The sequence below is a fragment of the Danio rerio genome, chromosome 1, assembly GCF_052040795.2.
Source record: "Danio rerio strain M-AB ecotype USA chromosome 1, GRCz13ab, whole genome shotgun sequence".
Lineage (NCBI taxonomy): Eukaryota > Metazoa > Chordata > Actinopteri > Cypriniformes > Danionidae > Danio > Danio rerio.
Window position 1 is genome coordinate 39,413,731 of NC_141021.1, and position 25,296 is coordinate 39,439,026.

Sequence of the window (25,296 nt, forward strand, 5' to 3'; positions counted from 1 at the left end):
CTGAATAAACACAATTCTTGAGAGTTTTTTGAGACAAATTAATTGTTTTGTGCTCAATCCAGAAACTTAAGTTAACTTAATTTGTGTTGAGACGAAATGAAGGGATAGTGAGCAACCAGCATTTGATTAAATTCTTTGTGTTTTTTTTCTTTCCTTTTCGTTCCTGCACCACTGTGTAGTGTTTACAGCTCTGCTAAGGTGAAAGACTGTTAGTGAAAAAACAACCTAAATTTCACACAAAGCTATATGAATTCAAACACTTGGAATATAGTGCATGGTTCATACAGCCTACTTTTAAAATTTACTTTATGCTGTTTTTGTGGTTTTCATTACTTATCCCCCTTTTTTTTTTTTTTTTTACAAAATACATGGCCTGGATCTTCCTTTATTCCACAGAAGGAAAAACTCTCTCACACACAAACTCAAAAAATGACTTTTGCTGCTAGTTCAAAATACTTATCTAAAATCAATTGAAAAAACACAAATAGAAAAAAGACAATCCACTTAAATTTATAAAAATGAATAAACTAACTTAATAGATTTTTATTGGGACAACATGAAGGAATTGTGTGGAACCATGCATTTTTAGAGTTCCACACAAACAATTTGTTTAAATAAAACATGAAGAAATTTAGTTGACTTATTAGTTTTTACAAATTGAAGTGGATTGAACATAAAAATAAACAAAAAATTTAAGTTATCCAAAAAAAATCTCAGGAATTGTGTTGTTTTAGCTCAATTAATTGTTGTTTTAAAGGACAGAACAATTAACATGTAAAAAAAAAATATATATATATATTGTCAATTTCACTCTTTCATACTGACATGATTGTTTTTGTGTTCTATGTGTTCTTTCAACTGAGCAGTAAATTTGGATCCAGTTCAAACATTCATCCACGTGTACTAGCAAAGAGTCAGGAAGAATGGTGTCAGTGCTCATAACCATCCTGACATGCATTCCTAAAACCTGGCACACGCTTTTTTAAATTTCGGAATGGATGAAGCGCTGAAGGCATGTGAAACATGTCAATGACAACTTGGACAGAGTTCCATCTCCTTCTCAAAAGACTCTAGCTTCGCCAAACATGGCTTCACAAAACTAAATGCAAGAGAGTAGAACATGCCAGCTGTGGGAATACAAAACGCATTATTCAGATGACTTGTGACATCAACAAAGAGGGTTAATGGGCAGACTGGACACTGCGAATTGCTGTAAAAGCAGCACTTTTTGTCCCCTACCCCCCAGTCGTTTAAAGTAGGCTGATGAACTCGGACGAAGAGTTGACCCAACAATTACCAAACTGGCCTTGCTAAAGCTCTACAGAACAAACGAGGGAATCTAGGTCATTACTGCAGTTTGGGTGGCAAAAATTTCCTCATTACAATCTATTGTACTTGCACAGCACATACAATTCAGATGTTCTTTTTATAAATAGTACAGTAGATGCCTTATTTTCTTACAGACATTTAATTACTAAATGGTTTTGTGTCTGCATGATACATTTTTACTGAATATGTTACTCTGGACCAGTCCAGACAGTATGTTTTATTTATTTGAAAATTAGATATACTGTATACATAACCTGAAACCTGAATAAATACGTTTCCATTGATGTATAATTTAACAGGATATGACAATATATATCCGACATACAACTATTTAAATATCTGTGGATTAAAAAAATCTAAATACTGAGAAACTACACATTACTAATCAATGCTTTGATTTATGTACAGTAGGACATCTGTTTTTTAATCTTCATGGAACATGATATTTGCAGTATTTGATATTCTAATTATTATTTGGCATACATATTTGGTCATTTTATTGCATTTTTTGGAGTGAAATACTGGCAGCAATTGTGTTTTTACAGTAACTTACCTGTACATGTGTTTTACAGTAGCAGGGCCCTACCACAATTTTATTTTATAGCAAAATATCCTTACCTCAAATTACTTTTTATGGTAAAATGTACTCTAGCACATTTTGATTTTATTCAATTTTATGGCTGTAATTTTACAGTACTTTACTATAATTTATTTAATATTCCAATAATTATTTGACATACACTGTTTGTCATTTTCTTGTATATTTGTGGTAACTTACTGGCAGCAGTTACCAGCAAGTTACCTCAATTGCTTCTTTACAGACCAGTATTTTTTATTTTATTTTATTTACAGTAGCAGTTCCCTACCTCAATTTTATTTTACAGTAAAATGGCCTTACCTCAATTTCCTTTTATGGTAAAATGCGCTTTACCATATTTTAATTTTATTTGAAATTTTATGGCAATTTTTTACGGTACTTTTACTGTAATTTATTTAATATTCTAATAATTATTTGACATAAACTGTTACTCATTTTATTGTATTTTTGTGGTAACTTACTGGCAGCACTGTTGCCAGCAAGTTACCCCAATTGCTTCTCTACAGTAACTGATCTGTAAATGTGTTTTACAGTAGCAGGTCCCTACCGAAATTTTATTTTACAGTAAAATATCCTTACCGTGGCATATTTTTTTTAGGTAAAATGCTCTTTACCACATTTAATTTTATGGAAATATTTACAGTACTTTTACTGTAATGTATTTACATTTTAAACTAGCAGTGCAAAACTTTTATTTTTAGTATATACTACTGAATTGATTAAATTCCAAACAAGTGACCAATTTTATTCATTAACTGTCTTATATTTGCCTTCAACTACAGCAGCAGTACCTGATTACTTTGATTACAGTAGAATACAGCAAATTCCTAAAATGCAGACAGTTAGTGTAAACGTTTTAAAATGACCAACAATATGCAGCGCATATTACAGTAGTGAACTGTAAAGAATGTATGTGGTATTTTACTGGGCTTTAAAATTAAAACTGTATAATGGCGGAAAAAGTCTAACAGTGTAGGAGAAAAAAATCTTATTTTGACCCATAAAATGCATTTTTGGCTATTGCTAAAAATGTATACCCTCAAGACCACACACAGTGGTCTCTCTTTTTCAGTGCTGTTCACCAATCCTCCAACTTTTCTTTCATTAAACAAGAAATTTACATCTAGATCATTCCAGTTTGCAAAAGCACAAGAGACTGGCTACTTCATTTCCTTAAGACAAAACAAACAGCCACACATCTCTCTTTCTCTCTCTCTCTAGGCAAATACAAATCTCACATAAGAGAAAGAGTGACTGTCCCTAAATTACTAATGACAGTAGAAACAAAGGCATGCAGTAAACAGAATGTGAGCTTGGCCGAGTACAGTGTGGTGAAATGTGGGTTTTTTGGCGTACTTGGCCCCGGGCAGCCTCAAAGCTTTGTATCAGGTGTGCAGAAACAACACAACATAGCTACAGGCTCTGAGTACACTCATAAGTGTGAAGTTCAAAATACAGGTGGCGGTGGTGTTCAAATGATTGCCACAGACAAAAATCCCTATTGAGATACAGAGGCATACACCATCCTTGCAATTATAACTAGATGCGTGTGATTCATCTTTGATCACTCTCCGTTTTGATTTGTTTCAACTATATTATCTAACTTACTTTTAAGCATCATCTTTAAAGTCGAAGTCAGAATAATAAAAGTATAGAGGTGCATAAAGTACATCATGTGAACATTTTTCATAATTGTGTGATATAGTTTACTATAAAATAGTAATCAAACTGTAAAATAGAAAGTTACAACAGTGAAATGTATGAGAGTTAGTGTGAAATGTCACAATCATGACACATTTAAAATAAGACATAGTCACCCTACGATATAAATATTATATCGAATCGCTATAAATTTTGTCAACGATAACCTCTGTACTTTCTACATTGATCTAAGAGCCAATCACACAGCAGAAATGTGCAACAATGGGAATCTAAAAGTGTGTTGATATTGTCCAGTTTAAGGACAGTCTGAGGATGGGGGGGGGGGGGTAACCTCCTTTTTCCCCAGTGTATCTTATTTCCTATTTTTTTTATACTACGTCTTACACTGACCTGTCCTCCCCTGAAATGTCTGATGTTTAAGTATGAGGGGTCCAATTTTTCTGCATGTAACAATAACAAATAAAGGCTCTTCATCATATTAGAGATGTATCGAATTTTCGGCCACTCTCTAAAATGTGTTGTGCCATTTAATGGTCGATCTTTAAAAGATTTATTATTTTTGTGGCTTCAGTCATTCTTGGGGTACTCTTTTTAATGTGAAAGCATTAACAACTAATAACAAAAATATTGGAATCGTTCAATATGGAAAATAATTATCAAGACTGCAATTTTGCAGTATCGCCTTTTCCTAAGAGACCCTGTGAAAATTCTTATTATGCAACAAAAGTGGATTGCACTTGTGTAAAATATTGTCATAGAAAGTTCAGTACTATGAAATATAGTTATTTATATTTTATTTACAGAAAATAAAGATGAAAGTGTTTAAAATAAGAAATAGTTGCAATATAATATATATAGTTGCACTTGTACGATGTACTGCGAGTTTAGCTGTGAAATAACCTGTGTAAAATTGTAATAAAAATAAAATTAAATGGTACAATAAAGTTACATTACAAGGAATAAAGTCACAATCTTTTAAACTATGAGTTATGCATTTACATTAGGCATGGGTCGGGATAACCTTCTGACGGTATGATAACCTTGGACAAAAATACCACGGTATCACGGTATTGTGATAACTGCTCTAAAATATATTATTTATAAATGTCTGGGTAAAAAAAAAAAAAAACTGTTTACCCCGCTGAACACAATATATTTTTTGTTTTAGGAAACATTTACATTTAATTTTATAATACTTTAATTTAACACATTAAAAACACTTACAAGTACCCTATGAACGGTATAAGAACGGTATACTGCGATTTGGGAAACAGATGCCGCATTGGCCATTTTGGAACGAAAATTTCAATAGAACAACAACATATTATAAAACTGTAAAATAAACCAATATAAGTGCTGATGATTGTGATAGTAAGTGTTGTATTGTCGTCTTTCAGGTTGTATCTCAGCTGAAATGCACTTTTTAAATAAATAAATAAAAAATAAAGCTGCTGCTTGCCATCGCGACAGCAATATGATCCAATGGACGGCCGATCTCTTTCGCTCCAAAATGGCGGTATCATGGGGCTGTTGCCGGGTGCTGCTGCTGCAATAGAACTTTCTATTGACTGCCGCCTCTTGGTCATTCTAAGCTCTTTGATGGGGCTTCATTCACCATATTGACCATATTACATTTAAAACTATGCGACTTATGTGACTCGTCTGGTGTATTCTATAGTCTTTGCTGGTTGATGGTTGCTTAGCAACGACATACACCACAGGAGCTCAGAAGTGCACTGAAATTGATGAAGGAAGCAGCGTGCCTTAAATTTTCCACCCGTTTATAAATGTCACATGTGAACAGCACCTAAAGTTGTAATTGTGAAAACTAATATTGTAATTGTAAAGTCACAACTTTAAGACATAAAAGAGGTAGAATAAGGATGCTTTCACACCTAGACTTTTGTTTCGGAACCTGTCTCGTTTGCCCAGTTAGCACAGTTCATTTGGCATATATGAATCTAGCAATCACGCTCGGATCTGCACCAAAACAATCGCTCCGAGACCACCTGAATGAGGTGTATCACAGTGTATTATGGATATGTAATAGGCATATATACGGCTATATGAAGAGAGAATGATGAGTAGGGCGGGATGTCAATCCTGCCGATAATTGTGCGTTTCACGTAAAATACGAAAGTGAAAGTATGCTGAACTAATAACGAGAGCTGTTTATCAGTTAGGAAAATTGACTGAACTGCAGTCTTGGCTTATCTGTTATTTCTCTATATAATGTAAAGCCTGTAATGCATAAGCCAACTCTTTTGTATTAGAAAGTCTTAACTCTGCAATATATTTAGTGATGACGTCTGTGGATGTCACCATTCAGCTTTTCACTTATAATGTCTTATTGCTTATGGTCATAAATTAAAAAAAAAGGATGCATGACAGCTCACTTGATTTAGATATTTTGGTCTGTTTAGAAATGTTGGCATGTGAAAGCGAACCACACCAAGAACAAAGAGCAACATTGTAACTATTTTAATCCCAGTTTCGGAACAAATTAATCGATTCACAGATGAGAAAGTACCCTAAGTCAAATATGGGCTCCGGTTTCTGCCACAGTCCAAAGACATGCGCTATAGGTAAACTGAATAAGCTAAATGTGTAGTGTATGTGTGTGAATGAGTTTGTATAGGTGTTTCCCAGTGTTGGGTTGCAGCTGGAAGTGCATCCACGGTGTAAAACATATGCTAAATAAATTGGCGGTTTATTCTGCTGTGCTGACCCCTGATTAATAAAGAGACTAAGCCTAAAAGAAAATGAATGAATGAAGTCAAATAGGGTCATTAACAGCAATACTGAAAATAAAGTGATGCTTGAGGTTACAATTACATGACCTTTTTACTTTAAGGAAACAGGCTAAAATATGATTCAGCTTCACGTTACTGTTTTAACCCTACATAACATTTTCCTTTTCCTGTAATTGATGCAGCTGAACTTCCTGTTAAGGTTTACTCTTGTATTTGAGCCTGCCCTGTATGTGTATACTTGATATAGTGTCTTTTCAATAAAGTGCCACCTGACACCCTTCCCGTGTCTTTTTACCTGCTGGTTCTGTGTGTCACGAATGGTCTCCAGGGCATGCAACGTTTATTTATGGTCGCAGTTCCTTACAACTCGGCCATGTCAAAATGGCTCGTTCATTTTTATGGGCGCAACTCAAGACCCAACAAATCCCAATGGAGCTTGTGTTTGTTTGCCACAAATGAGTTGAGAGAGAAGCGGTGGTGGTGGGGGGATCCGAGTTTGCTTTCTAGGTCACATCTGATGCCACAGTGTTGACCATTTTAAAAGATTCATACTAAAGGTGTGGTCAGCCTGAGTGAGTGTTTAGATGTTAAAGGCATTTTAGAAGTATATAAGTTATCCTGCTCAACCTGTTTAATTGAGCCTGACCTACTTTGTCACTGGCTAAAGCTGAAAAATTAACAAGTCAAAGTGGTTTTCGATCAATGGCTGCCAAAATCCACCAATCAATCCAATCTGCATGCCTGATTCACCTGGTTTCATCCATAAACACGAACCACTTTTGACATCATTAAAGCTTTTCCATAACACTCCAGCAACCGACGATTTGACGTGAATGATCAAGTTACTCTTTTGTTTGTGCAGTCATGCACAGCTAACAGCAGAAAACAGCAGCGCCGTGACTCTCCGTGAGAAGTATTAGGAGGTCACATGACCTGACTATGCAGCGCTATTGATTCAAATGAATCAAAGAACGCATTCAAATAACACTTTGGATTGTTTGTGAAGTCTGGGTCTCCGCTTTCAACTCTCTGCTTGAGAGATTTCATTTGTTCTCTCTCTTTCTCCCTGTGCTGAATTCTTATGAGGAACAATCATGTGTATCAATTCGTAACTCAGATCATGTTCTTGTTAATTACAGTTTTGAAATGCTAATACGCGTTACAGTTACTTAAGGCATTATACGGTGTATGGTTCGTCTTCCTGGATGTCTGCTGAACAATTTATGGACACTTACATATATAGCTTTTTATATTTAGAATGCTAGATAAGGAAGATTTACATCTTACTGTCATAGTTTTTTTTTGTTTTTTTAAAGAGTTTGTTGTATTATTTATAGACTGGCTTGGCTTGGCTTGGTCACATGCTAGTGAATAGCAGAGATTTTAATCAGCATGAAGGATTGGTACTGGTGTAATGTGGGTAGATAGGCCACGGCTACCTTGAAGAAATCTGGCCCTGCTTCAACAAATGCTGTTTGAGGAAGAAGTTCACATGAGGACAGCCATTACGGACTCTGAATCCCAAGCATACAGTAGCTGCACTTTTAATAGAGTGCAAAGTAAACGTGTGTGAGCAGTGTGTGTGTGTCTGTGTGTTAGACTGAAAGAAAATTAACACCATTTTCAACACCCGACTATTAGTTTGTTGTTGACAGCATTGTAAGGGAAATCAGCTCAAGTAATTAAACAACAAACTCTTCATTTTCGGCATCATCATATATCACGGTACATTAAAAACAGAAGCAGCGTGCCAAAAGCATTCATTATTTACAGCCTGTTTGTATTAAATATTTTAAAACACATCAAACTTTGGAATTAATTATTAATCTGAAATATAGCTGATGTATATAATAAAAAAACTGTCTGCAGATCCAAACATTGATATATTTGTGTGTGTCTCTCTTTCTCTCTCTCTCTCTCTCTCTCTCTCTCTCTCTCTCTCTCTCTCTCTCTCTCTCTCTCTCTCTCTCTCTCTCTCTCTCTCTCTCTCTCTCTATATATATATATATATATATATATATATATATATATATATATATATATATATATATATATATATATATATATGTATATATATATATTTTTGGAATAATTTAAGAAAGCTTTTCAAACTTAGTATTGGTTCTCTGAATTTTCCATTAACATGCATGTGACATCTGTGGTTCATTAACATTTTTGTATGTAAAATAGTTTTATTACATATTTTGGAGGGGAATGTATTAGTGTTAGACATTGTACGATAACTGTTTTCAAGATATACTGTATTTTGAAAAAGTCAAGGTTTTAAAACTGCCAACATTTTCTGCTATACTGTTCCTAAAGTTTGTCTCAAAAAATTTTATAACTGTTTCTCAAAATAAAATAAATTGTGTTCAAAGGAGAAAAAAATTACCCAGACATTTAAAAAGAATATATTTTGGAGCAGTTATCACAATACTGTGAAACCATGATATTTTTATCCAAGGTTATCATACCGTCAGAATCTTATACTATATACAGTATGTATATACAGTATGTAAATGATATATGAATAAAAACATTTTCTCAGTATTTTATGTCTAAAAACACAATTTTTACATACAAAATGTAAACGTCTTCTTATAGTAAATATTTTATACATTTATATTTTGTTTTTGATTTTTGATGGTTGGGAAGTTTTGTTCAACTCACTTTATGTTGTGCTTAAACAACTTTTGTCATTATATATTTTAACAGAAGTTACTCTCATAATTACTCTGATAACTCTTGCAACATATCATAGTGTAGAAAAAGGGTAACAGTAGCTTGCTAAAAGGACTTTTAGTTTGTAGCCTTTTTCAGTTCCTGTTTCCACTTGCCCCCTGATTACTTCCTGATTGTGTACCAATTAAGTTGATTGTACTGTTTTTGAGCTTAGCTCCTGTCCACTTTGGCTTTGTCACTGGTTTTGTTGCTTTGTTTCAATTATTGGAATTGGATTCAGCTTTTCCAAGTGTCTTATATGCTGTACATACAAAATTTCCAACAAAACAACAAAATGTTCCTCAGGTGAGTAAATTCTTACATTATATAAAAGTGGAAAAAGGTTCAATAAGGGGTGGACAGGTGGCTGAAGTGTTTTCCCGGTACTCTCAAAAACACATAATGACCTTTTATCATCTTACAATAAAGGATCCACAGCAATGCCATAGATAAAAACATTGTTTTTGCTTAAATAATCTTTCTATAGATCTAAGAATTCAGCCTATAAATCTTAAAAGAATCATTTATTTCTTAGAATGAAGAATGTTTTAATGATCTAAGGTAAGACGGCAAAATATATCACATTATTGTGAAAATAGTATAAGCAATATACATCTTGCAGATGTGTTAAATTACATTTATTTTATATATTGGTTGGTTATCTAAATCTGGCCAATCAGATGGGGCCTTACCACCTCTTCAGTGATTGCTGTTCTAGTATTAGATGGATTGGCCTAAGGGCAAACCTAGAGCTGAAAAAAAAAACTTATAGCAGGAGTTAAGACGAGAGAAGAAAATGACAAGAGCCAATCACATTCAAAATAATCTGCTGAGGTTTTCATTTATTTATAGTGTTTTAATGATTAAATTTTTGAACCTTGACACCATAAATTAGATCTGAAAAGATGTATTTTCTGTTGTTTTTTTTATATTATTAAATAAATAAATGGGCGACACGGTGGCACAGTGGGTATCGCTGATGCCTCACAGCAAGAATTGCATTAATGAATGGCATTACTGTGTGGAGTTTGCATGTTCTCCCCATGTTGGCGTGGGGTTTCCTCTGGGTTAAACCAGTTTCCCCCACAGTCCAAAGACATGCGCTATAGGTGAATTGAATAAGCTAAACTGTCCGTAGTGCATGAGTGTGTGTGAATGCAAGAGTGTATGGGTGTTTCCTGGCTGGAACAGTGTCCGCTGAGTAATAACGTATACTGGATATGTTGGCGGTTCATTCCGTCGTGGCAACCCTTGATTAATAAAGAGACTAAGCCGAAAAGAAAATGAGATGAGAAACAAATAAAAAATTTAAAAGCAGATAATAAAAACTAGCATTTTTATGTCGTAAAATGTATAAAATAAAATGTCACAAGTATTTTATACTGGGGAAATTTATCATAATATCTTAAGAAATATTGCTATGGCAATAATTAACAACAATATTGCATGTCGCATATTTTTCCAGTATCATGCAGCCCTAATCTAAGGATCCTTTCTGCAATATAATTTTTTTTTTTTTGACTGAAATTATCATTAATGGCAATAAAGAGCCTTGATTTTAAAGACTGTATAAAGAACAGTTTGTGGAATTGTAAGATTGTATAAATGTTAATGTTCCCAATTAAAACGATTAATTAAAAATTAATTAAAAAAGATTTTACATCCACAGACATGTTATTTAAAACTCTTGAATGAGCAGTATAATACATTTGTTTTTGTAGGTCCATACTCCCCATACTTCTCCCACTTCCATTTCCCACTTATTTCTAGTTCTGCTTCCTGTCTTGGATAAACAGAGATGCTGCCCCTGTTTGCAGCCCATCATGCAGAGGGGCAGCTTTTGTGAGATTGGGATTTAATTGGTATATTAGTATCCAGCCACATCCGAATTTATCAAATCTACGCCGACCATTAATTTTGCAGAAGAACATACAATTAAGAGCTCATTAGTGCTCTCACAAGGATGTGCCCTTTCATCTGCTGGAGGAACATTGAGAGTTGGCCCAAGTCCAGAGCAAAGGCCTCTCTGTACCGCTGCTCTGACAAACTCCAGTCCAGCCGTATGGAATTCTGCTATATAAACTGTTTTTTATACCTTTTTTTCTGAATATTTTAAAACATACATTCTAGGGAACAGTTCACACTGTAGTGGCGGATGCCAACAAATTGCATCTCTTTATCAGGTTGCATCTAATCTGTTGATGTGGTTGGCACTTGCTTTAAATGTGTTTAATCAGAGTCAGGATATGGAATGTCTTAGAAGTGACAAACTGTAATATGGCGATTGTCTGCATTGGTTTAGCAGCTTGTGCAGGGTGACTTGGAATTTACATGTACTGAAATTGAAAAGTTATACTCTAAATCAATGTTTCTCAACCACGTTCCTGGAGGACCACTACCTCTGCACATGGTTCTTTAACCAAACACACCTGATTCAGATCATCAGCTCATAAGCTGAGACTGAAAGACTTGTAATGGGTGTGACAGACAAAGGAGACATCCAAAACATGCAGTGTTGGTGGTCCTCCAGGAACATGGTTGAGAAACACAGCTCAAAATCAGGGCTGCCCAAATTCGGTCCTGAAGGGTTGGTGTCCTGCAACTTTTAGCTCCAACTTGCCTCAACACACCTGCACGCATATTTCTAGAAAGTCTAGTAAGAGCTTGATAGGCTCTCCCAGGTGTGTCTGACTGGGGATGAACCTAAACTTTGCAGGACACTGGCCCTCTAAGACCAAGTTTTGGCACCCCTGCTCTAATCAAAACAAATAAGTTTTTGTGCATACTTGGAATAATATTGTGTATTTTCCAAGGGTATACAATTGGCATGGATGGAGGGGACATGTCCCTATTAATATCCACCAATTAATGAAATGTCCCTACCAATAATTTGACTTCAAAATAATGTTCCGTCAACTCTTAACCTACATGTGCACCACGTCAAGTCTGCAACGAGTTAACCATAATACTGTTAACCAAGGCTGTGCGATTAATCACAATTCAGTTTCGATTTTGGGCTCCATGATTATGAAAAGTTAAATTGCAGCACACACCTCTCTAAATTTCTCTACATTCATTTCTCCTCAAAGTCTGAATGCAGTAAAATCATGTAAATAAATTTTTGCTGCATGGGGCATGGTTGTTATTTGTATTATTAAGTGTTACTTTTATATTGTTAAATCATTCATTCATGTTTTTTAAAAGCGCGAAACAGAATTTATGCTGTTCAGTGCATGCACTATTGGGAGGTATGTCCCCACCAATGGCTAGAGCGAATCTACACCCTTGGTATTTTCTAATTCTCTATTTAAGAAGTCGCCACAGCAAAATGAACGGCCAATGATAATAGGGTAGCATGGCAGCCCAGCACCTAACAGTGTTGCCTCACAGCAAGTGTCACCGGTTCAAGTCCATAATAGGTCAGTCAATGGTTTTGTGTGGAGTTTTCATGTTCACCCCATGCTTGCGTGGGTTTCTTCCGGGTTCTCCGGGTTCCTCCAACAAACCAAAATACATGTGCCATAGGTTAATCGACCAATCCAAATTGAACTATAGTCAAGCTCTTAACCAAAAGTTTAGGGCTCTCTCCTGAGACAGCATGCCAAACACACTTTATAACCAATCATCAGCTAAGTGTGAACTCTTGAAATAATCTTTCTGTGCATCTAAAATTGTATATATATATATAATTTAATGTGGACATAAAAATGGGACGTTTAATTTCTGACCTATATAAATCTGTTCATGAATATGTCCTGTGCAAAAGGCTCTTTCTCAATTTGATCTGCTGCTCGGTCTAAATCTAGTTTGAAATTCACTGAAAATGGAAAATGCCATAGCTAGTGGTGCGACCTGCTGCCCTGCGCTACGCTGCATCACTCAGTTGCATAATTTTGGTTAAAGGGGATTTCCATTCGTCTCTGTTAATACTCGCTGTCAATCCTACTGTATTCAAACAACAAAAGGCTTATTCTTTCACTCATCGATTTAATAAAATGCAGGCTGATATTTGCCATGCATAAAACGTTTCATGATTGTAACATTTAAATGAACAATTTACAAGAGATGTCGCAGTTTCAGCTACATTTTCATTATCAGTCATTCAATCTATGCTGATTTTGCGGCACCTTTTTTAGTGTTGGAAAAAAAACTAAAACAAAAGCAAGAAGAATTTCCCTTACACTGATATAAGTCGAACAAACAGAAATAAAAGCTTTATTCCTTCAATTGACAATTTGTTATTGTACTATTTACCAGGCACAGCCATAGTGCTGTTTAAAAAAAAATAAATAAATTGCTGCATTTTCATATTCAACAATGAACAATTTATCACTGCATGTTGTAATTTTTGCATCACTTTTTTTTTTACTGTGTCGGACGGAAATAAACTAAAGATTAAAACTAAGACAAGAATAATGTGCTGTACATTAATATTGTTCAATTAAAGAAGCAAACTAACAAAGAATTTTGTTCCATTTTCAATATCAAGCATTTAATCTAGAGCTGTTTAGAATGTTGCAATGAAAATAACACTGCAGGTTATCATCTTGCAGAACTTTTTTTTTTACAGGGTTGGAGAAAAATAGAAATGAGAAGAATTTTCTTAAGAGTAATACTACTCAAAAACACAAAAGAGTGTCAATCGTCAATTTATTAAAACACATTCTACTATTTACCAGGCACAACCACAGTGTTAACTTTAACAATTCAGCCGTTTGTTTGATTTTCAAAAATCTCAGTCTTGCAGTGTTTTCACTATCAATAATTCAATCTAGAGCTGTTTTGCAGTACTTTACAGTGTCGCAGAGGAAAAATAAATAAATCAAAAACAACAAGAATTTCTTTTACAATATTACACTGTAAAACAGTGAAAGACACTAAATGAAATAAGTTAGTTCAACTTACATTTTTTAAGAGTCACTTTGACTTAATGAAAAATAGTTATGAAATCTCAAACAGAATGAGTTATGAATGAATAATTTTATTTATAATGAATAATATTTTTGTGTTAAAAATCCTCATGAACCCAAAGCTGTGACCTTTTTTTTTTTTTTTTTTTTGTATTGTAACGCACAGAAATGGAATATTAAATGACAAAATAGTGGGTGTGGCTTGTTTTTCCACTGCAAGCTAAATGGATGTAGTAAAGGCATCTCATTCAGAAAGATCTGGAAAAGTGTTTGGGGAGAGTTATTTCAACCTAACAAGACCCCTACTCGTCCTCCTCACTATTTCTGTTTGTTGTCAAAACGGACAGTTAGAGCAACATGATTACACATGTAAGCCACACCCGTTTGCTAAGATATACGTAACCTAATAATTTATTTAAAAAAACAAAACATAAAGTGTTTTACAGATTTCAATTAAAGATTAAAGGACAAACATCTGTTTTTTTTTCTTAATGACATGCACAATTGTTCACCACAAAACTAGCAATATGAGTAAACAAAATCATATGGTTAGTTTAGATATTTTGAGGACTTAAACTTAACTCTATGCTAAAAGTAATACCAAACCTTTAGAGTAGGTATATAGTTGTTTGGACTTATTTCATTCAATTAACTGAACTTTTACCGATTTGATAACTGAACTTAAAATGTTTTAATTACTAATACTCTAAATGTTTGACGATATAAACACAAAAATATACATGTGTATATGACTCAATATATAATATATTTATATATATATAAATTTATATGAGTTTACAGCACCTTAAACCATTTGGTATGGCACAATCTGTTTTTTCAAACAGTTTGAGTTAAGTTAACGGTTTAATTAACAAATGAAAAACTTTTTTTTTTCTTTCAGTGTTAACTTTTTCTCTCTCTCTCTCTCTCTCTCTCTCTCTCTTTAAAAAAAAGAAAAACAAAACTCTTATACTATGAGCACAAACAAGTTACTTTGAATAACTAGCACTTTTCTATGTATTGCCTCTTCTTGTAGAATCACTGAATACCTCCTGAATTGCTAAATGACTAAATGTAAAGGTAAATATCTTTCACTTGTCACTAAAATTATTTCTACTTCCAGGCTCAACCACAGTGTTAACTTCAACAATTCAGCCATCTCTGTTTGATTTCCAAAAATCTCACAGTCTTGCAGTATTTTTACTATCAACAATTGAATCTAGAGTTGTTTAGAAAGTCACATATGAACATATCACTGCAGGTTTCCACTTTTGCAGTACTTTTTTTTACAGTGTTGGAGAGAAAAAAAATAAAACAAAAGCAAGAAGAATTTCCCTTACACTACCACGCACAGCTTGAAGGCAGCAAACATTCGCTCTCCCCCCATCCCCGCTTATCTTTCCATCTCATTTTTCTCATATGCTTCTCTCTCAGCCTTTCTGGTTGACTTTTTTTAGAATGATCCTACATGTAATTGATTTAATAATGGCTCATAGTTAATGTGTGCATCAAAGATCTGCGCTAGGGCTCCTGTGATGAACCTAATGGCTTATGAAGTAGGCGACATGAAACGGAAAGCCAGAAAAAGAAAATACAAGTACAACAGAAAGAAAGAAAGAGAGGAAACACACCGAGATATTGACTGACCAGGCGTAATGTATGATGTTAAGGGCCAGCTGGGGCCGACATGGCAGAAAGCCATCCCACCTCTGACTGTCATCTACTCTGACATTCTGGCTAAGCTGGATCTCATTAGGATGAGGGTGACTTTGATCCTGTCAGCAGCGATGCGACTCCCACTATATATGTTGCCTTCAAAATAAACTGCTGCATCATTGTAACTTTCGTGCCTTGTTATCTGTATTTGTAGTGCTTTTTGCTCTAACGTGACTGACATCCCCTTTGAACCTGAGTATTAACCTTTCAGTTGCAAATGGAAACGGGAGGTTTTAGATCAGCGCCTCTCGCCTCTGTTGCTCACTCATGGTTTTTGTTCAGTGTGGTGGTTACTGATTTAAACTCAGTGACAGCGTGGAGCTATTGAGAGAGGAGGGAGGGTGTCGAAATGTTGTTGTACTCAGTGTAAAAGTTGTCAATTTTGGGGTAAACGTGAAAATGAATACAGTAAATTTACATGATTACAATTTAAAAATAGTTTTAAACTTTGTGGACATTAACTAATTGTTTTCATTAATTTTAATTCATTTTAGAGCATACATTTAATCAAAAGTGACAGTATACATTGAGTGACAGTTGATATTCATCAAAGGATCTAGAAGTTCCCAAAATTAAAGGCAGCTGATAATTTTAAACGTAAACATGTATGTATGTATGTATGTATGTATATATATATGTATGTATGTATGTATGTATGTATGTATGTATATATATATATATATATATATATATATATATATATATATATATATATATATATATATATATATATATATATGTATATATATATATACTGTACATGCGACAGAGACCACATAATAAGTCCTTAGAGGGAGCGTAAGTTTCAAACTACAGGTGAACAAATCATATAAATCAGGTACAGTAAGTGACATTAAAAGTCAATCTCTATCTTTTTTAATTTGTATTGCTGTATTAATACCACAGAAACTTATAGTATAATAATATCCTGATTGCAACAGAGAAATACTGGGAAATTTCAGTAGACTGATGGCATTTTATGCTGTTTGGACTTATAATCTTAAAATGTGAGCAAAAATTACATGTCATCACATTAGACATTACGCTAAAGAATCATTCAAATACTACCTTTAAAGTGACATTTGTGAACGGACAAGATTCTGCTGTTCTGACGTCAGCCATATAGCACTGCTACTCATGTGATATATACAGTTGCAGTCAGTATTATTAGCCCCCCGAATTATTTGCCCCCATTTAATTTTTTCCCCAATTTCTGCTTAACAGAGAAAAGATTTTTTTCAACACATTTCTAATCATTATAGTTTTAATAACTTATTTCTAATAACTGACTTATTTTATCTTTGCCATGATGACGGTAAATAACATTTGACTAGATATTTTTCGAAACACTTCTATTCAGCTTAAAGTGACATTAAAAGGCTTAACTAGGTTAATTAGGTTTACTAGGCAGGTTAGGGTATTTGGGATAGTTATTGTATAACAACGGTTTGTTCTGTAGACTATCAAAAAATTTGCTTAAAAGAGATAATATTTTTGTCTCTAAAATCTTTTTTGAAAAATTTAAAACTGCTTTTAATCTAGCCGAAATAAAACAAATAAGACTTTCTTCAGAATAAAAAATATTATCAGACATACTGTGAAAATTCCCTTGCTGTTAAACATTGTTTAGGGAATCTTTAAAAAAGAAAAAAAGTTCAAAGGGGGCTAATAATTCTGATTTCAACTTTATATATAAGCTGAACAATATATCGTTTTAGTTTGATATCGCAATTTGTCAGCATTAATCAGCATTACACACACCGCAGGATTATTTTATTTTTTAAAGATGAAAAGCAAAAAATATTATTGTTATATTACTGTATAAAATTATTTATACAATGACGACCAGGTTATTTTATACTTGATTGTTCAATTTCTGTGATTGAAAACTGTTAGACTCCATAGCGTGCATTTTATTTTTCACTTTGTCATATTTATTTATGCTTGTAATTTATTATGTTTTATGCAGATGTGCTGCACAGAAAAAGACTTGATCACCACAGACAATCTAAATTATTGTATTTTTTTCCAAAAAAGCTTTGCAATTTTATACATATCACAATATATATCATAGGAAAACAAAATAATTTTTTTATTATCGTGCAACCCTAATATATAGGGCTGCACGATATTGGAAAAGTCTAACATTGCAAAATATATATATATATATATATATATATATATATATATATATATATATATATATATATATATATATATATATATATATATATATATATATATATATATATATATATATATATATATATATATATATATATATATATATATATATATATATATATATATATATATATATATATATATATATATATATATATATATATATATTATTTTTTTTTTTTTTTTTTTTTTTTTTTTTTTATTCTGCGATTTACAAATTGTGATATGAATGCAATTTCACCAGATTAACTATTTGTAAAGAATTGATAATTTTAGCTTAATTAGGGTGGTCCTGCGTGAGAGTGAGTGCATACAATGTAACAATCTACAAGGGTCAATAATATCAATAAAGAAAAAGATACGAATGAAAGAAACATTTTTTTTTCAGAGGAGTCAAACTGTATTCAAATATAAAATAGAATGTAAAATAATACAGCATAAGCTTTGTTTTATAAACAGTTCAATCAAATAAATCCTTAATTTGTCAAAGTTACAAATGGTACAATTTCTTAGGCCTGAATGCTTTTAAAACTCTCACACAGTCACAGACTTAAAAAAAAGCACTTTCAATATCTCTTTGTATGTAAAATATTACTAATTGTTAATCAAAGCAACTGAAAATATTTCTGCAATATTATGAGAAGAAAAAAATTATATTTTTATTTGGAATCAGAAGAAAATTTTACCAGACCTTTTACTGGATAAAACAAGTATTGAAATACTACATAAATCTAGGCATAACCTGACATGTTTACTGTCCCAAAATATTTCAAATGTTTCTCAAAGTAAAATAGATTGTGTTCAAAGGGGAAAAAGATTTTGTTTTTTACCCAGACATTTAAAAAGAATATGTTCTGGAGCAGTGATCACAATACCGTGAAACCGTGATATTTTTATCCAAGGTTATCATACCGTCAGAATCTTATACCAGCCCATGCCTACTTAAATCTATACCAGATAAAACATTATATTGAACCATTCATTTAAATCCATAAGAAACATCATAATCATATTCTTATTTGTTTGCACAATCTTAATTTTTAGAATTCAATGGTTAAAAAATGTTATATTAAGATATTACCTTTAATTCAAATGCAGCAAAAAGGTTTTAGTTCATCATATGAACTAAAAACTCTACACGTGCATTAACAATTAAATAGCACTAAGACAGTATGCTATGTAAATCTTAAAGTTAAATAATTCACTGCAGCCTAGTAGCCAGTCATAAGGGACTACTCTATAATAGATGGCGCTACAGTGGTGAGCTCAGCTTGAATCTGCACTCTTAAGTAAACAGACTTTCAAAAAAAAAATGACCTGTTTAAATGACATGCAGAAGTCAAATTTATGACTACAGCTCTACAGTACATCCAAAAAATATGCAAGTCAGGCTGCTAAAAAAACTGCAGACATGTTTACATTCTCTCATTAGGCAACTTAGCGTTACATATTTCCAGATATCATTAGCATGGTAAGGCGACGCTATTTTGAATGAGCGCTTGGCTGACTGTTTCGGAGGACATCTGGGATGGGGTGAAAATCATTAGCTATACTGCTAGAGCTTGGCTAGCTGTAATTGCCTTGTCTCAGAATAGCATCAAATGAACACATTCTGAAAAGGGGGTTCGATGTATCACTCAGTTAGCTCAGCAAACATCTGACTCTTATAAAAGTTTTGCCTGTCAGATGGGATATGCTTTATAGAGCAGTTTAGGGCTTCCTGCACTTTGCAAGCTCGTTAAAGAAATTATGCAAGCAGATAATTTAATGTCTGGTAAGCAAACGTTTATGACTTCATTAACTGGTGAGTATTTCCTAAGGCTGCTGCAGTTGATTGAGTGTTCATATGGAATAGACTGGACAAGGTCACAATCTCACAACTTCACTCTGAAGTGTGCTACACAGCCAACTTTATCTGCTTTTTTTATTGACCTTTAAAGAATTGTCTTAAAACTAATAACTTGTTGACTCAAATCATTGATTCAACATTCAACTTTCTTTGTCAATCTCTCACATTGTTTATTTTGTTAAAAATAACTTGTTTATCCTTGTTTCTTAAAGAAAGGGACTTGACCCAGCATTAATTATGTATGGCATTAGTGCATAATGACTGGACTCAATAACAAGATATATTTAATTGCACAAGACCTCTCAAGGCCTTCTGATAACAACACAATAACTTATGTTTATGTTCAAAGTCACAGAAAGAGGCTGATAAGAAGGAAACTTTGCTTCCCTGTTAGCGAGGCTTAGTAGGAACACATGCCCTGGAACGCTGGGTTGAGATCACATGCTGGTCAGCTTCGATTTTTGGTGTAGAATTTTTGTGTAGTGCACCACAAAAGTGGTAAGTCCTCCCCATTTGGGAGGCAGGGATGTTTCAAATGCAAGCTATTTGTCTGTCTGTTAATTATATTGACTGCAGGCTACCGGACAAATCCAATTGATTAGCCTAATTTTAGCAGATTGTCTCAGAGTTTGCTAAATTCTCACACGATTTACTTTTGGTTCTTTTTTGAGGATAGGATTATTTGGCAGTTTTACAAAAAAAAGTAGCACTGTTCTTTTTTTAAAAACACTATCTTCAATCTTTTGTTGCAGCAAACTGATAAAAATGGCCTTCTTTTGTCTTACCTTTCCATGTTTTCTGTAAGGCAGACTGCGCCTGGATAGCCGTCCCCTCTAGCAGTGAGGGGCCCCTGTGACAGGCCTGGGCGAGTTTTCCACGTCTCCATTAATCCAGTAACTGGAGAAATTAGATTCAACAAGGGGTTTGTCTGGTCCCTCAAATTGTGGCGTGAAAACGACATTGTTCCTTGCGCTCCAATCTGGTAATGAAATGAATGTCCACCTGAATTAACGCCAACAATAGCCGAAGTGGGCACATTATTATTCTCTTGGTAATAGCTGCCATCATTGGTTTCCTGTTTAATCCCCTTGGGCAGGCCATTGTTAGGAAACACACCAGGTTCATAGTTGCCATTCAGAGACGAAACAGGAGGTCCCAAGATCCCAGAAAGACTATATTCGTCAATATTATCCCTCAAAGACAAGTATGTGGTCTCTGTCGAAGGAAAGCAGCCCAGAGAGTGCTGCGGTTCAGCAAACTGGAGGTTCGAGCAAGTCACCTCTCTGTTTGGCTCGGTCTTAATGTGAGTTACGAAAGGTGAATTTGACATGGCACTCTTGCTGCTGCCTAGGCACATACTCCTGAAATCAGTGCCAGGTTCATTTTTGATATATTTAGCCACTCCCATAGCATCCAAGCCGATGTTAAAGATCTCCCCATCCACATTCTCTACCTTCGGGAACTCAAATCCCTTGAAGTCGTGCTCTCGGCTCTCAGGGCTGTTGACATCATTTTGCACTAGGCCCAATCCACTGGGTGGGCTGGAGACTGAGAAACCCCTGGATGAGTTCCTGGGACTGGACATGGACATGCTGCCAGCAGTGGGCGGACTGGAAATGGATGGTTTAATATTACAGGTATTGCCTCCATTTGTTGTTGGGCTTGAGACAGATGACCTCATGTTGGTGTTACAGGAAAGCGGTGACCTCACGCTGCCTATACTATGAGGACTGGAAACCGGAGACTTCATTACACTGAGGGGACTAGGCAGTGGAGGTGACCCCACAATGCTGGACTTTACTGGGCTGCAAATGTTGGGGCTGGTGTGTTGACAATGGGTCAAGCTGCTGGTCGCAGAATCTAGCGTCGGACAATCAGAGTCAAAGTAAGTGGGGCTGGTGGTGGATGATACCATGTTGTGTCCGGTAGGACTAGACATGGGACAGGACCCATCAGTGCTGGACGAAAGGGCAGTGACCAGAGCAGAGGGCACTGAGTCAGAGACCACAGCACACTCCTGAGGTCTACCATTGGGTAGTTGGGCCCCAGGTGGGAATGAAGCAGGGGGAGCTTTCATCTTTGGGCTCCCACTTGTTTTGGCCTGGCTGTCTTCATTTGTTCTCCCACAAAGAGGGTACAGTTTCCCTGGGCTACCCTGCCCTCCCGCAGCACCTTGTTGGGAAAAGCCAAAGTCTGCCTCTCTGGCAGCATTCATGTACAAGCCCATTGACTCTGCAACTGTTTTGGAAAGTTCCTTTGAGTCTGTTTCTGACTTGCGGTTGTTGAAGCAGTTGTTGAAGGTGGGGAAAGGTAATGGTTGATTCTGGTTAACTCTAATCATTGTTGCCTCTGTATTCTTAAAGTTGTTGTCCTTGCAGATAGATTGCACATTAGGGGTATTGCTCGAGTTAACAATATCCATGAGCACATCACTGTTTGTCAAACTCTCTTCTGCAGAGCAGATATAGTCCGCGGTGTTTGGCATCTGTGCCCATTTGTTTTCTGCTTTCGCCCCTTCGCAGCAACTTTGGTATCTTTTAGTCTCCATACCTGGGTCATTTGATAAACCTAATGGACCAATAAATGAGAGACATTTAGACCCTACTGTCAAATGGCAATGTTTTGATTAGTACAAAGAAACCTCATTAGTTTTATCGTCAGTCCAAATCACACACAAAATGATTACTGGTTTGTCTCTTTTTGGAAAATGCACCACAGCTGTATTATATAATTATAATATTATTATAAAGAAATACATAAGATTTGCTGGGCTTTAAAAAAAACTACATACATGGGAGCATTGTATTATACATAATTTTACCACATAAACATGATTTTGCTTTTTATTACCAATCCCTATAATCAGATGTAAAGTTGCTTAAATTATTAAACCAAACTTTTATATATTAAAAAAATTTTCACTTTGGTTTCACCATACCATAAAAGAGTAAATCCATCAATTTACTTTTGCTTTGAGCAGTGCTAAATTCTGACACTGTATCCACCAGCATTAGATGCAAAGCTTCACAGAATCTACTCACCCCTCTCATTGCATATTAATTATGACCTAGCAGGTAACTTTTTCAGAGCAACCCCCATGTGCTTCATTTTACACCCCTTTTAACTGTCCGCCTGCAATATTAAAGAGTTCTTTACTAAAAGACAAAAATGTGGAGGGGATGATTATGTCATACAGATGAAACGAGTATCCACAAATGATCCATGAATGCATACTGTACCTATACATACACAGACATGCAGTGCTATATTTATACTTCCTCTATATTTGAACTTGAGACCTTTAACCACTTGTTCATAATGTTCACGTCAGTGTACTGACAGGCACCATCATTACTGGTGTTAATCTTTTGCATTTATAGTTCTGGCTAATACAGAGTGTGCCATTTCCTGTTAGGTTATTTATTTCTAGATTGTATTAATATTTGTATTATTATTTTTGCATTTTGCACTGGATGCAATGAAGAATCATTTAGGGTTATTTATGCTCAGTAAAATTTTCTTTAAAGAACCATTTGTTTCCATATGTTAAAACATTTAAAATATATACAGTTGAATCAGAATTATTAAACCCCCTGAATTATTTACTAACTCATTTCTATTAACTAATTTATTTTATCTTTGCCATGATGACAGTAAATAATATTTGACAAGATATTTTTCAAGACACTTCTATACAGCTTAAAGTGACATTTAAAGGCTTAACTAGGTTAATTAGGTTAACTAGGCAGGTTAGTGTAATTAGGCATGTTATTGATATATAATGATGGTTTGTTCTGTAGACTATCAAAAAAATATATAGCTTAAAGGGGCTAATGATTTTGACCTTAAAATGTTTTTCTTTTTTTTTTCTTTTTTTAATAAAACTGCTTTTATTTTAGCCAAAATAAAACAAATAAGACTTTCTCCAGAAGAAAACATATTATCAGACAAATTGTGAAAAAATCCTTGCTCTGTTAAACATTTGGCAAATATTTAAAAAAGGTAATAAAAAAAAAGAAATTCAAAATGCATTTAATTATTCTGATTTCAACTGTATCAAGAACCCTTTTCCAACATTAAGAAATGAAAAAAGTTATATTAATGTTAAAGAACCTTTGTTTTTAAGAATGTTCTAGAATATTACAAAGATTGTTTTCATTATCTTCGAATATTTGGTGTGCTTTCCTAAGAAAGTAAAACATTCTGTCCTTCAAACGGCAACGATAGCTGCAATACAAGTACTTATTTCAGTCATTGTTTGTTGTGGCAAATGTGTTTACCATACGAAAAATTCCCTTATGCAATTCATTTAGGGGTTGGGCAGGTAATAATAATAAAAACACAATAGCTGACAGTGATATTTTGAATGCATTATTGTAAAAAAGATGATAATAAGGTATAAGTAACTATAAGTAATAAGCTACATATAAGTATACCTGGAATCTGTCAAAATTCAATGCATGTATTATATTTTTTGTAATAAATAATATGTAATAAATTGCAATAAATTGTTTTGGAACACACACACACACACATACACACACACACACACACACACACACACACACACACACACACACACACATAAATGGTTTTCACAAAATCAAAGTTACTTGTAAAAATCGTAAAAGGAAAAAAAAAGTTAATTTCCCATCCTGTTGACAGCACCAATAGGAAAAAGCAAAGCCGACCACACAAGGGCATTTGGGGTGGACTGGCTCTGTGAATTGAAACTGTCATTCACGTACAGTAAAGAAGTCTTTCACCGTTAATATTATCAATAACTACTGTACATACAGTTTACTCACGAAGCTCCGCTCTTTTACAAGCAAACTCAATCGCTAATGACAGTGCTGCTTTAAACATTTGACGTAGTTCGTTGTTTTTGTTTTGAGTTTTTTCCCCTATCGTCTTTCTTCCCACGATACCGTACTTCAGCGTACAACCATTGGACAGAAGCAGACACTCTGTCGCCAAGAGTTTATCACGCCACTCACGGATTGGTCCCGTCGCTCTGTCAGTCTCTTATTTATAAGCTTTGTTCCTACAAAATTGCTGCGACATTCTTTTAGAGCATCCAAATAACGAACTTTCCTCTATTCGCAACCAGTAAAAAAAACTTCAGAAACTTCACGCCAGTCCGGATGCGTGATATTTCATGCTGCATTGCACAGCGACCTCCAGAATGATGAGTGTGACGCAGTTGTTTCTTTTGCAAAAGAACTCCTGACTAATATCGCTGCGATGCACTTTATACATCGCATGACGTCACGTGAACAAGTATGCTTTAATGAGGGTGCATGCATTTTGACAAGAATAAAAAGTAATCCCCCGCTGCTCGCAACATCACTGCTAAACACTGCGCCTGTGAATAAAGTTTCACTCAACAAGATTCCCTGACTTCTAGCACACGCACAGTAAATACGACGGGACGGTGTTCTGCGTAATAACACAAATTAATATCCCGCGAAGAACTTAATCTTCGATATATCCACCTCAAATCTGTCATTTAACGTTAAAGCGTCATATAGCAATAATGATGTGGCATCCACTTACATAAATCCTGTCAGCCGC

At 34.5% G+C, this 25,296-nt stretch overlaps 1 protein-coding gene and 2 long non-coding RNA genes across 6 annotated transcripts in view; 1 reads left to right on the top strand and 2 right to left on the bottom strand.

Annotated features, from left to right (window-relative positions):
• The window catches only part of nr3c2 (nuclear receptor subfamily 3, group C, member 2), a 151,189-nt gene that overhangs the window by 125,306 nt on the left and 587 nt on the right, over positions 1-25,296 (bottom strand). For all 3 annotated transcript variants that reach the window (XR_015475808.1, XR_015475809.1, NM_001100403.1), the window contains 1 exon segment: positions 20,508-22,290. Coding sequence is in view for 1 of the 3 variants with exons in the window: in NM_001100403.1 (NP_001093873.1) it covers positions 20,508-22,270 (1,763 nt within the window). In the remaining 2 variants the exon portion in view is untranslated.
• LOC147837426 (uncharacterized) lies at positions 163-8,276 on the bottom strand. The gene is made up of 3 exons (XR_015476727.1): positions 4,637-8,276; positions 2,684-4,097; positions 163-2,615 (listed from the first exon to the last, which is right to left on the bottom strand). It is a non-coding gene; the product is annotated as an uncharacterized LOC147837426 (long non-coding RNA).
• The window catches only part of LOC147837427 (uncharacterized), a 76,953-nt gene continuing 60,872 nt past the window's right edge, over positions 9,216-25,296 (top strand). For both annotated transcript variants that reach the window (XR_015476726.1, XR_015476725.1), the window contains exon 1: positions 9,216-9,369. This is a non-coding gene — a long non-coding RNA (uncharacterized LOC147837427). The remainder of the gene's footprint in view (positions 9,370-25,296) is intronic.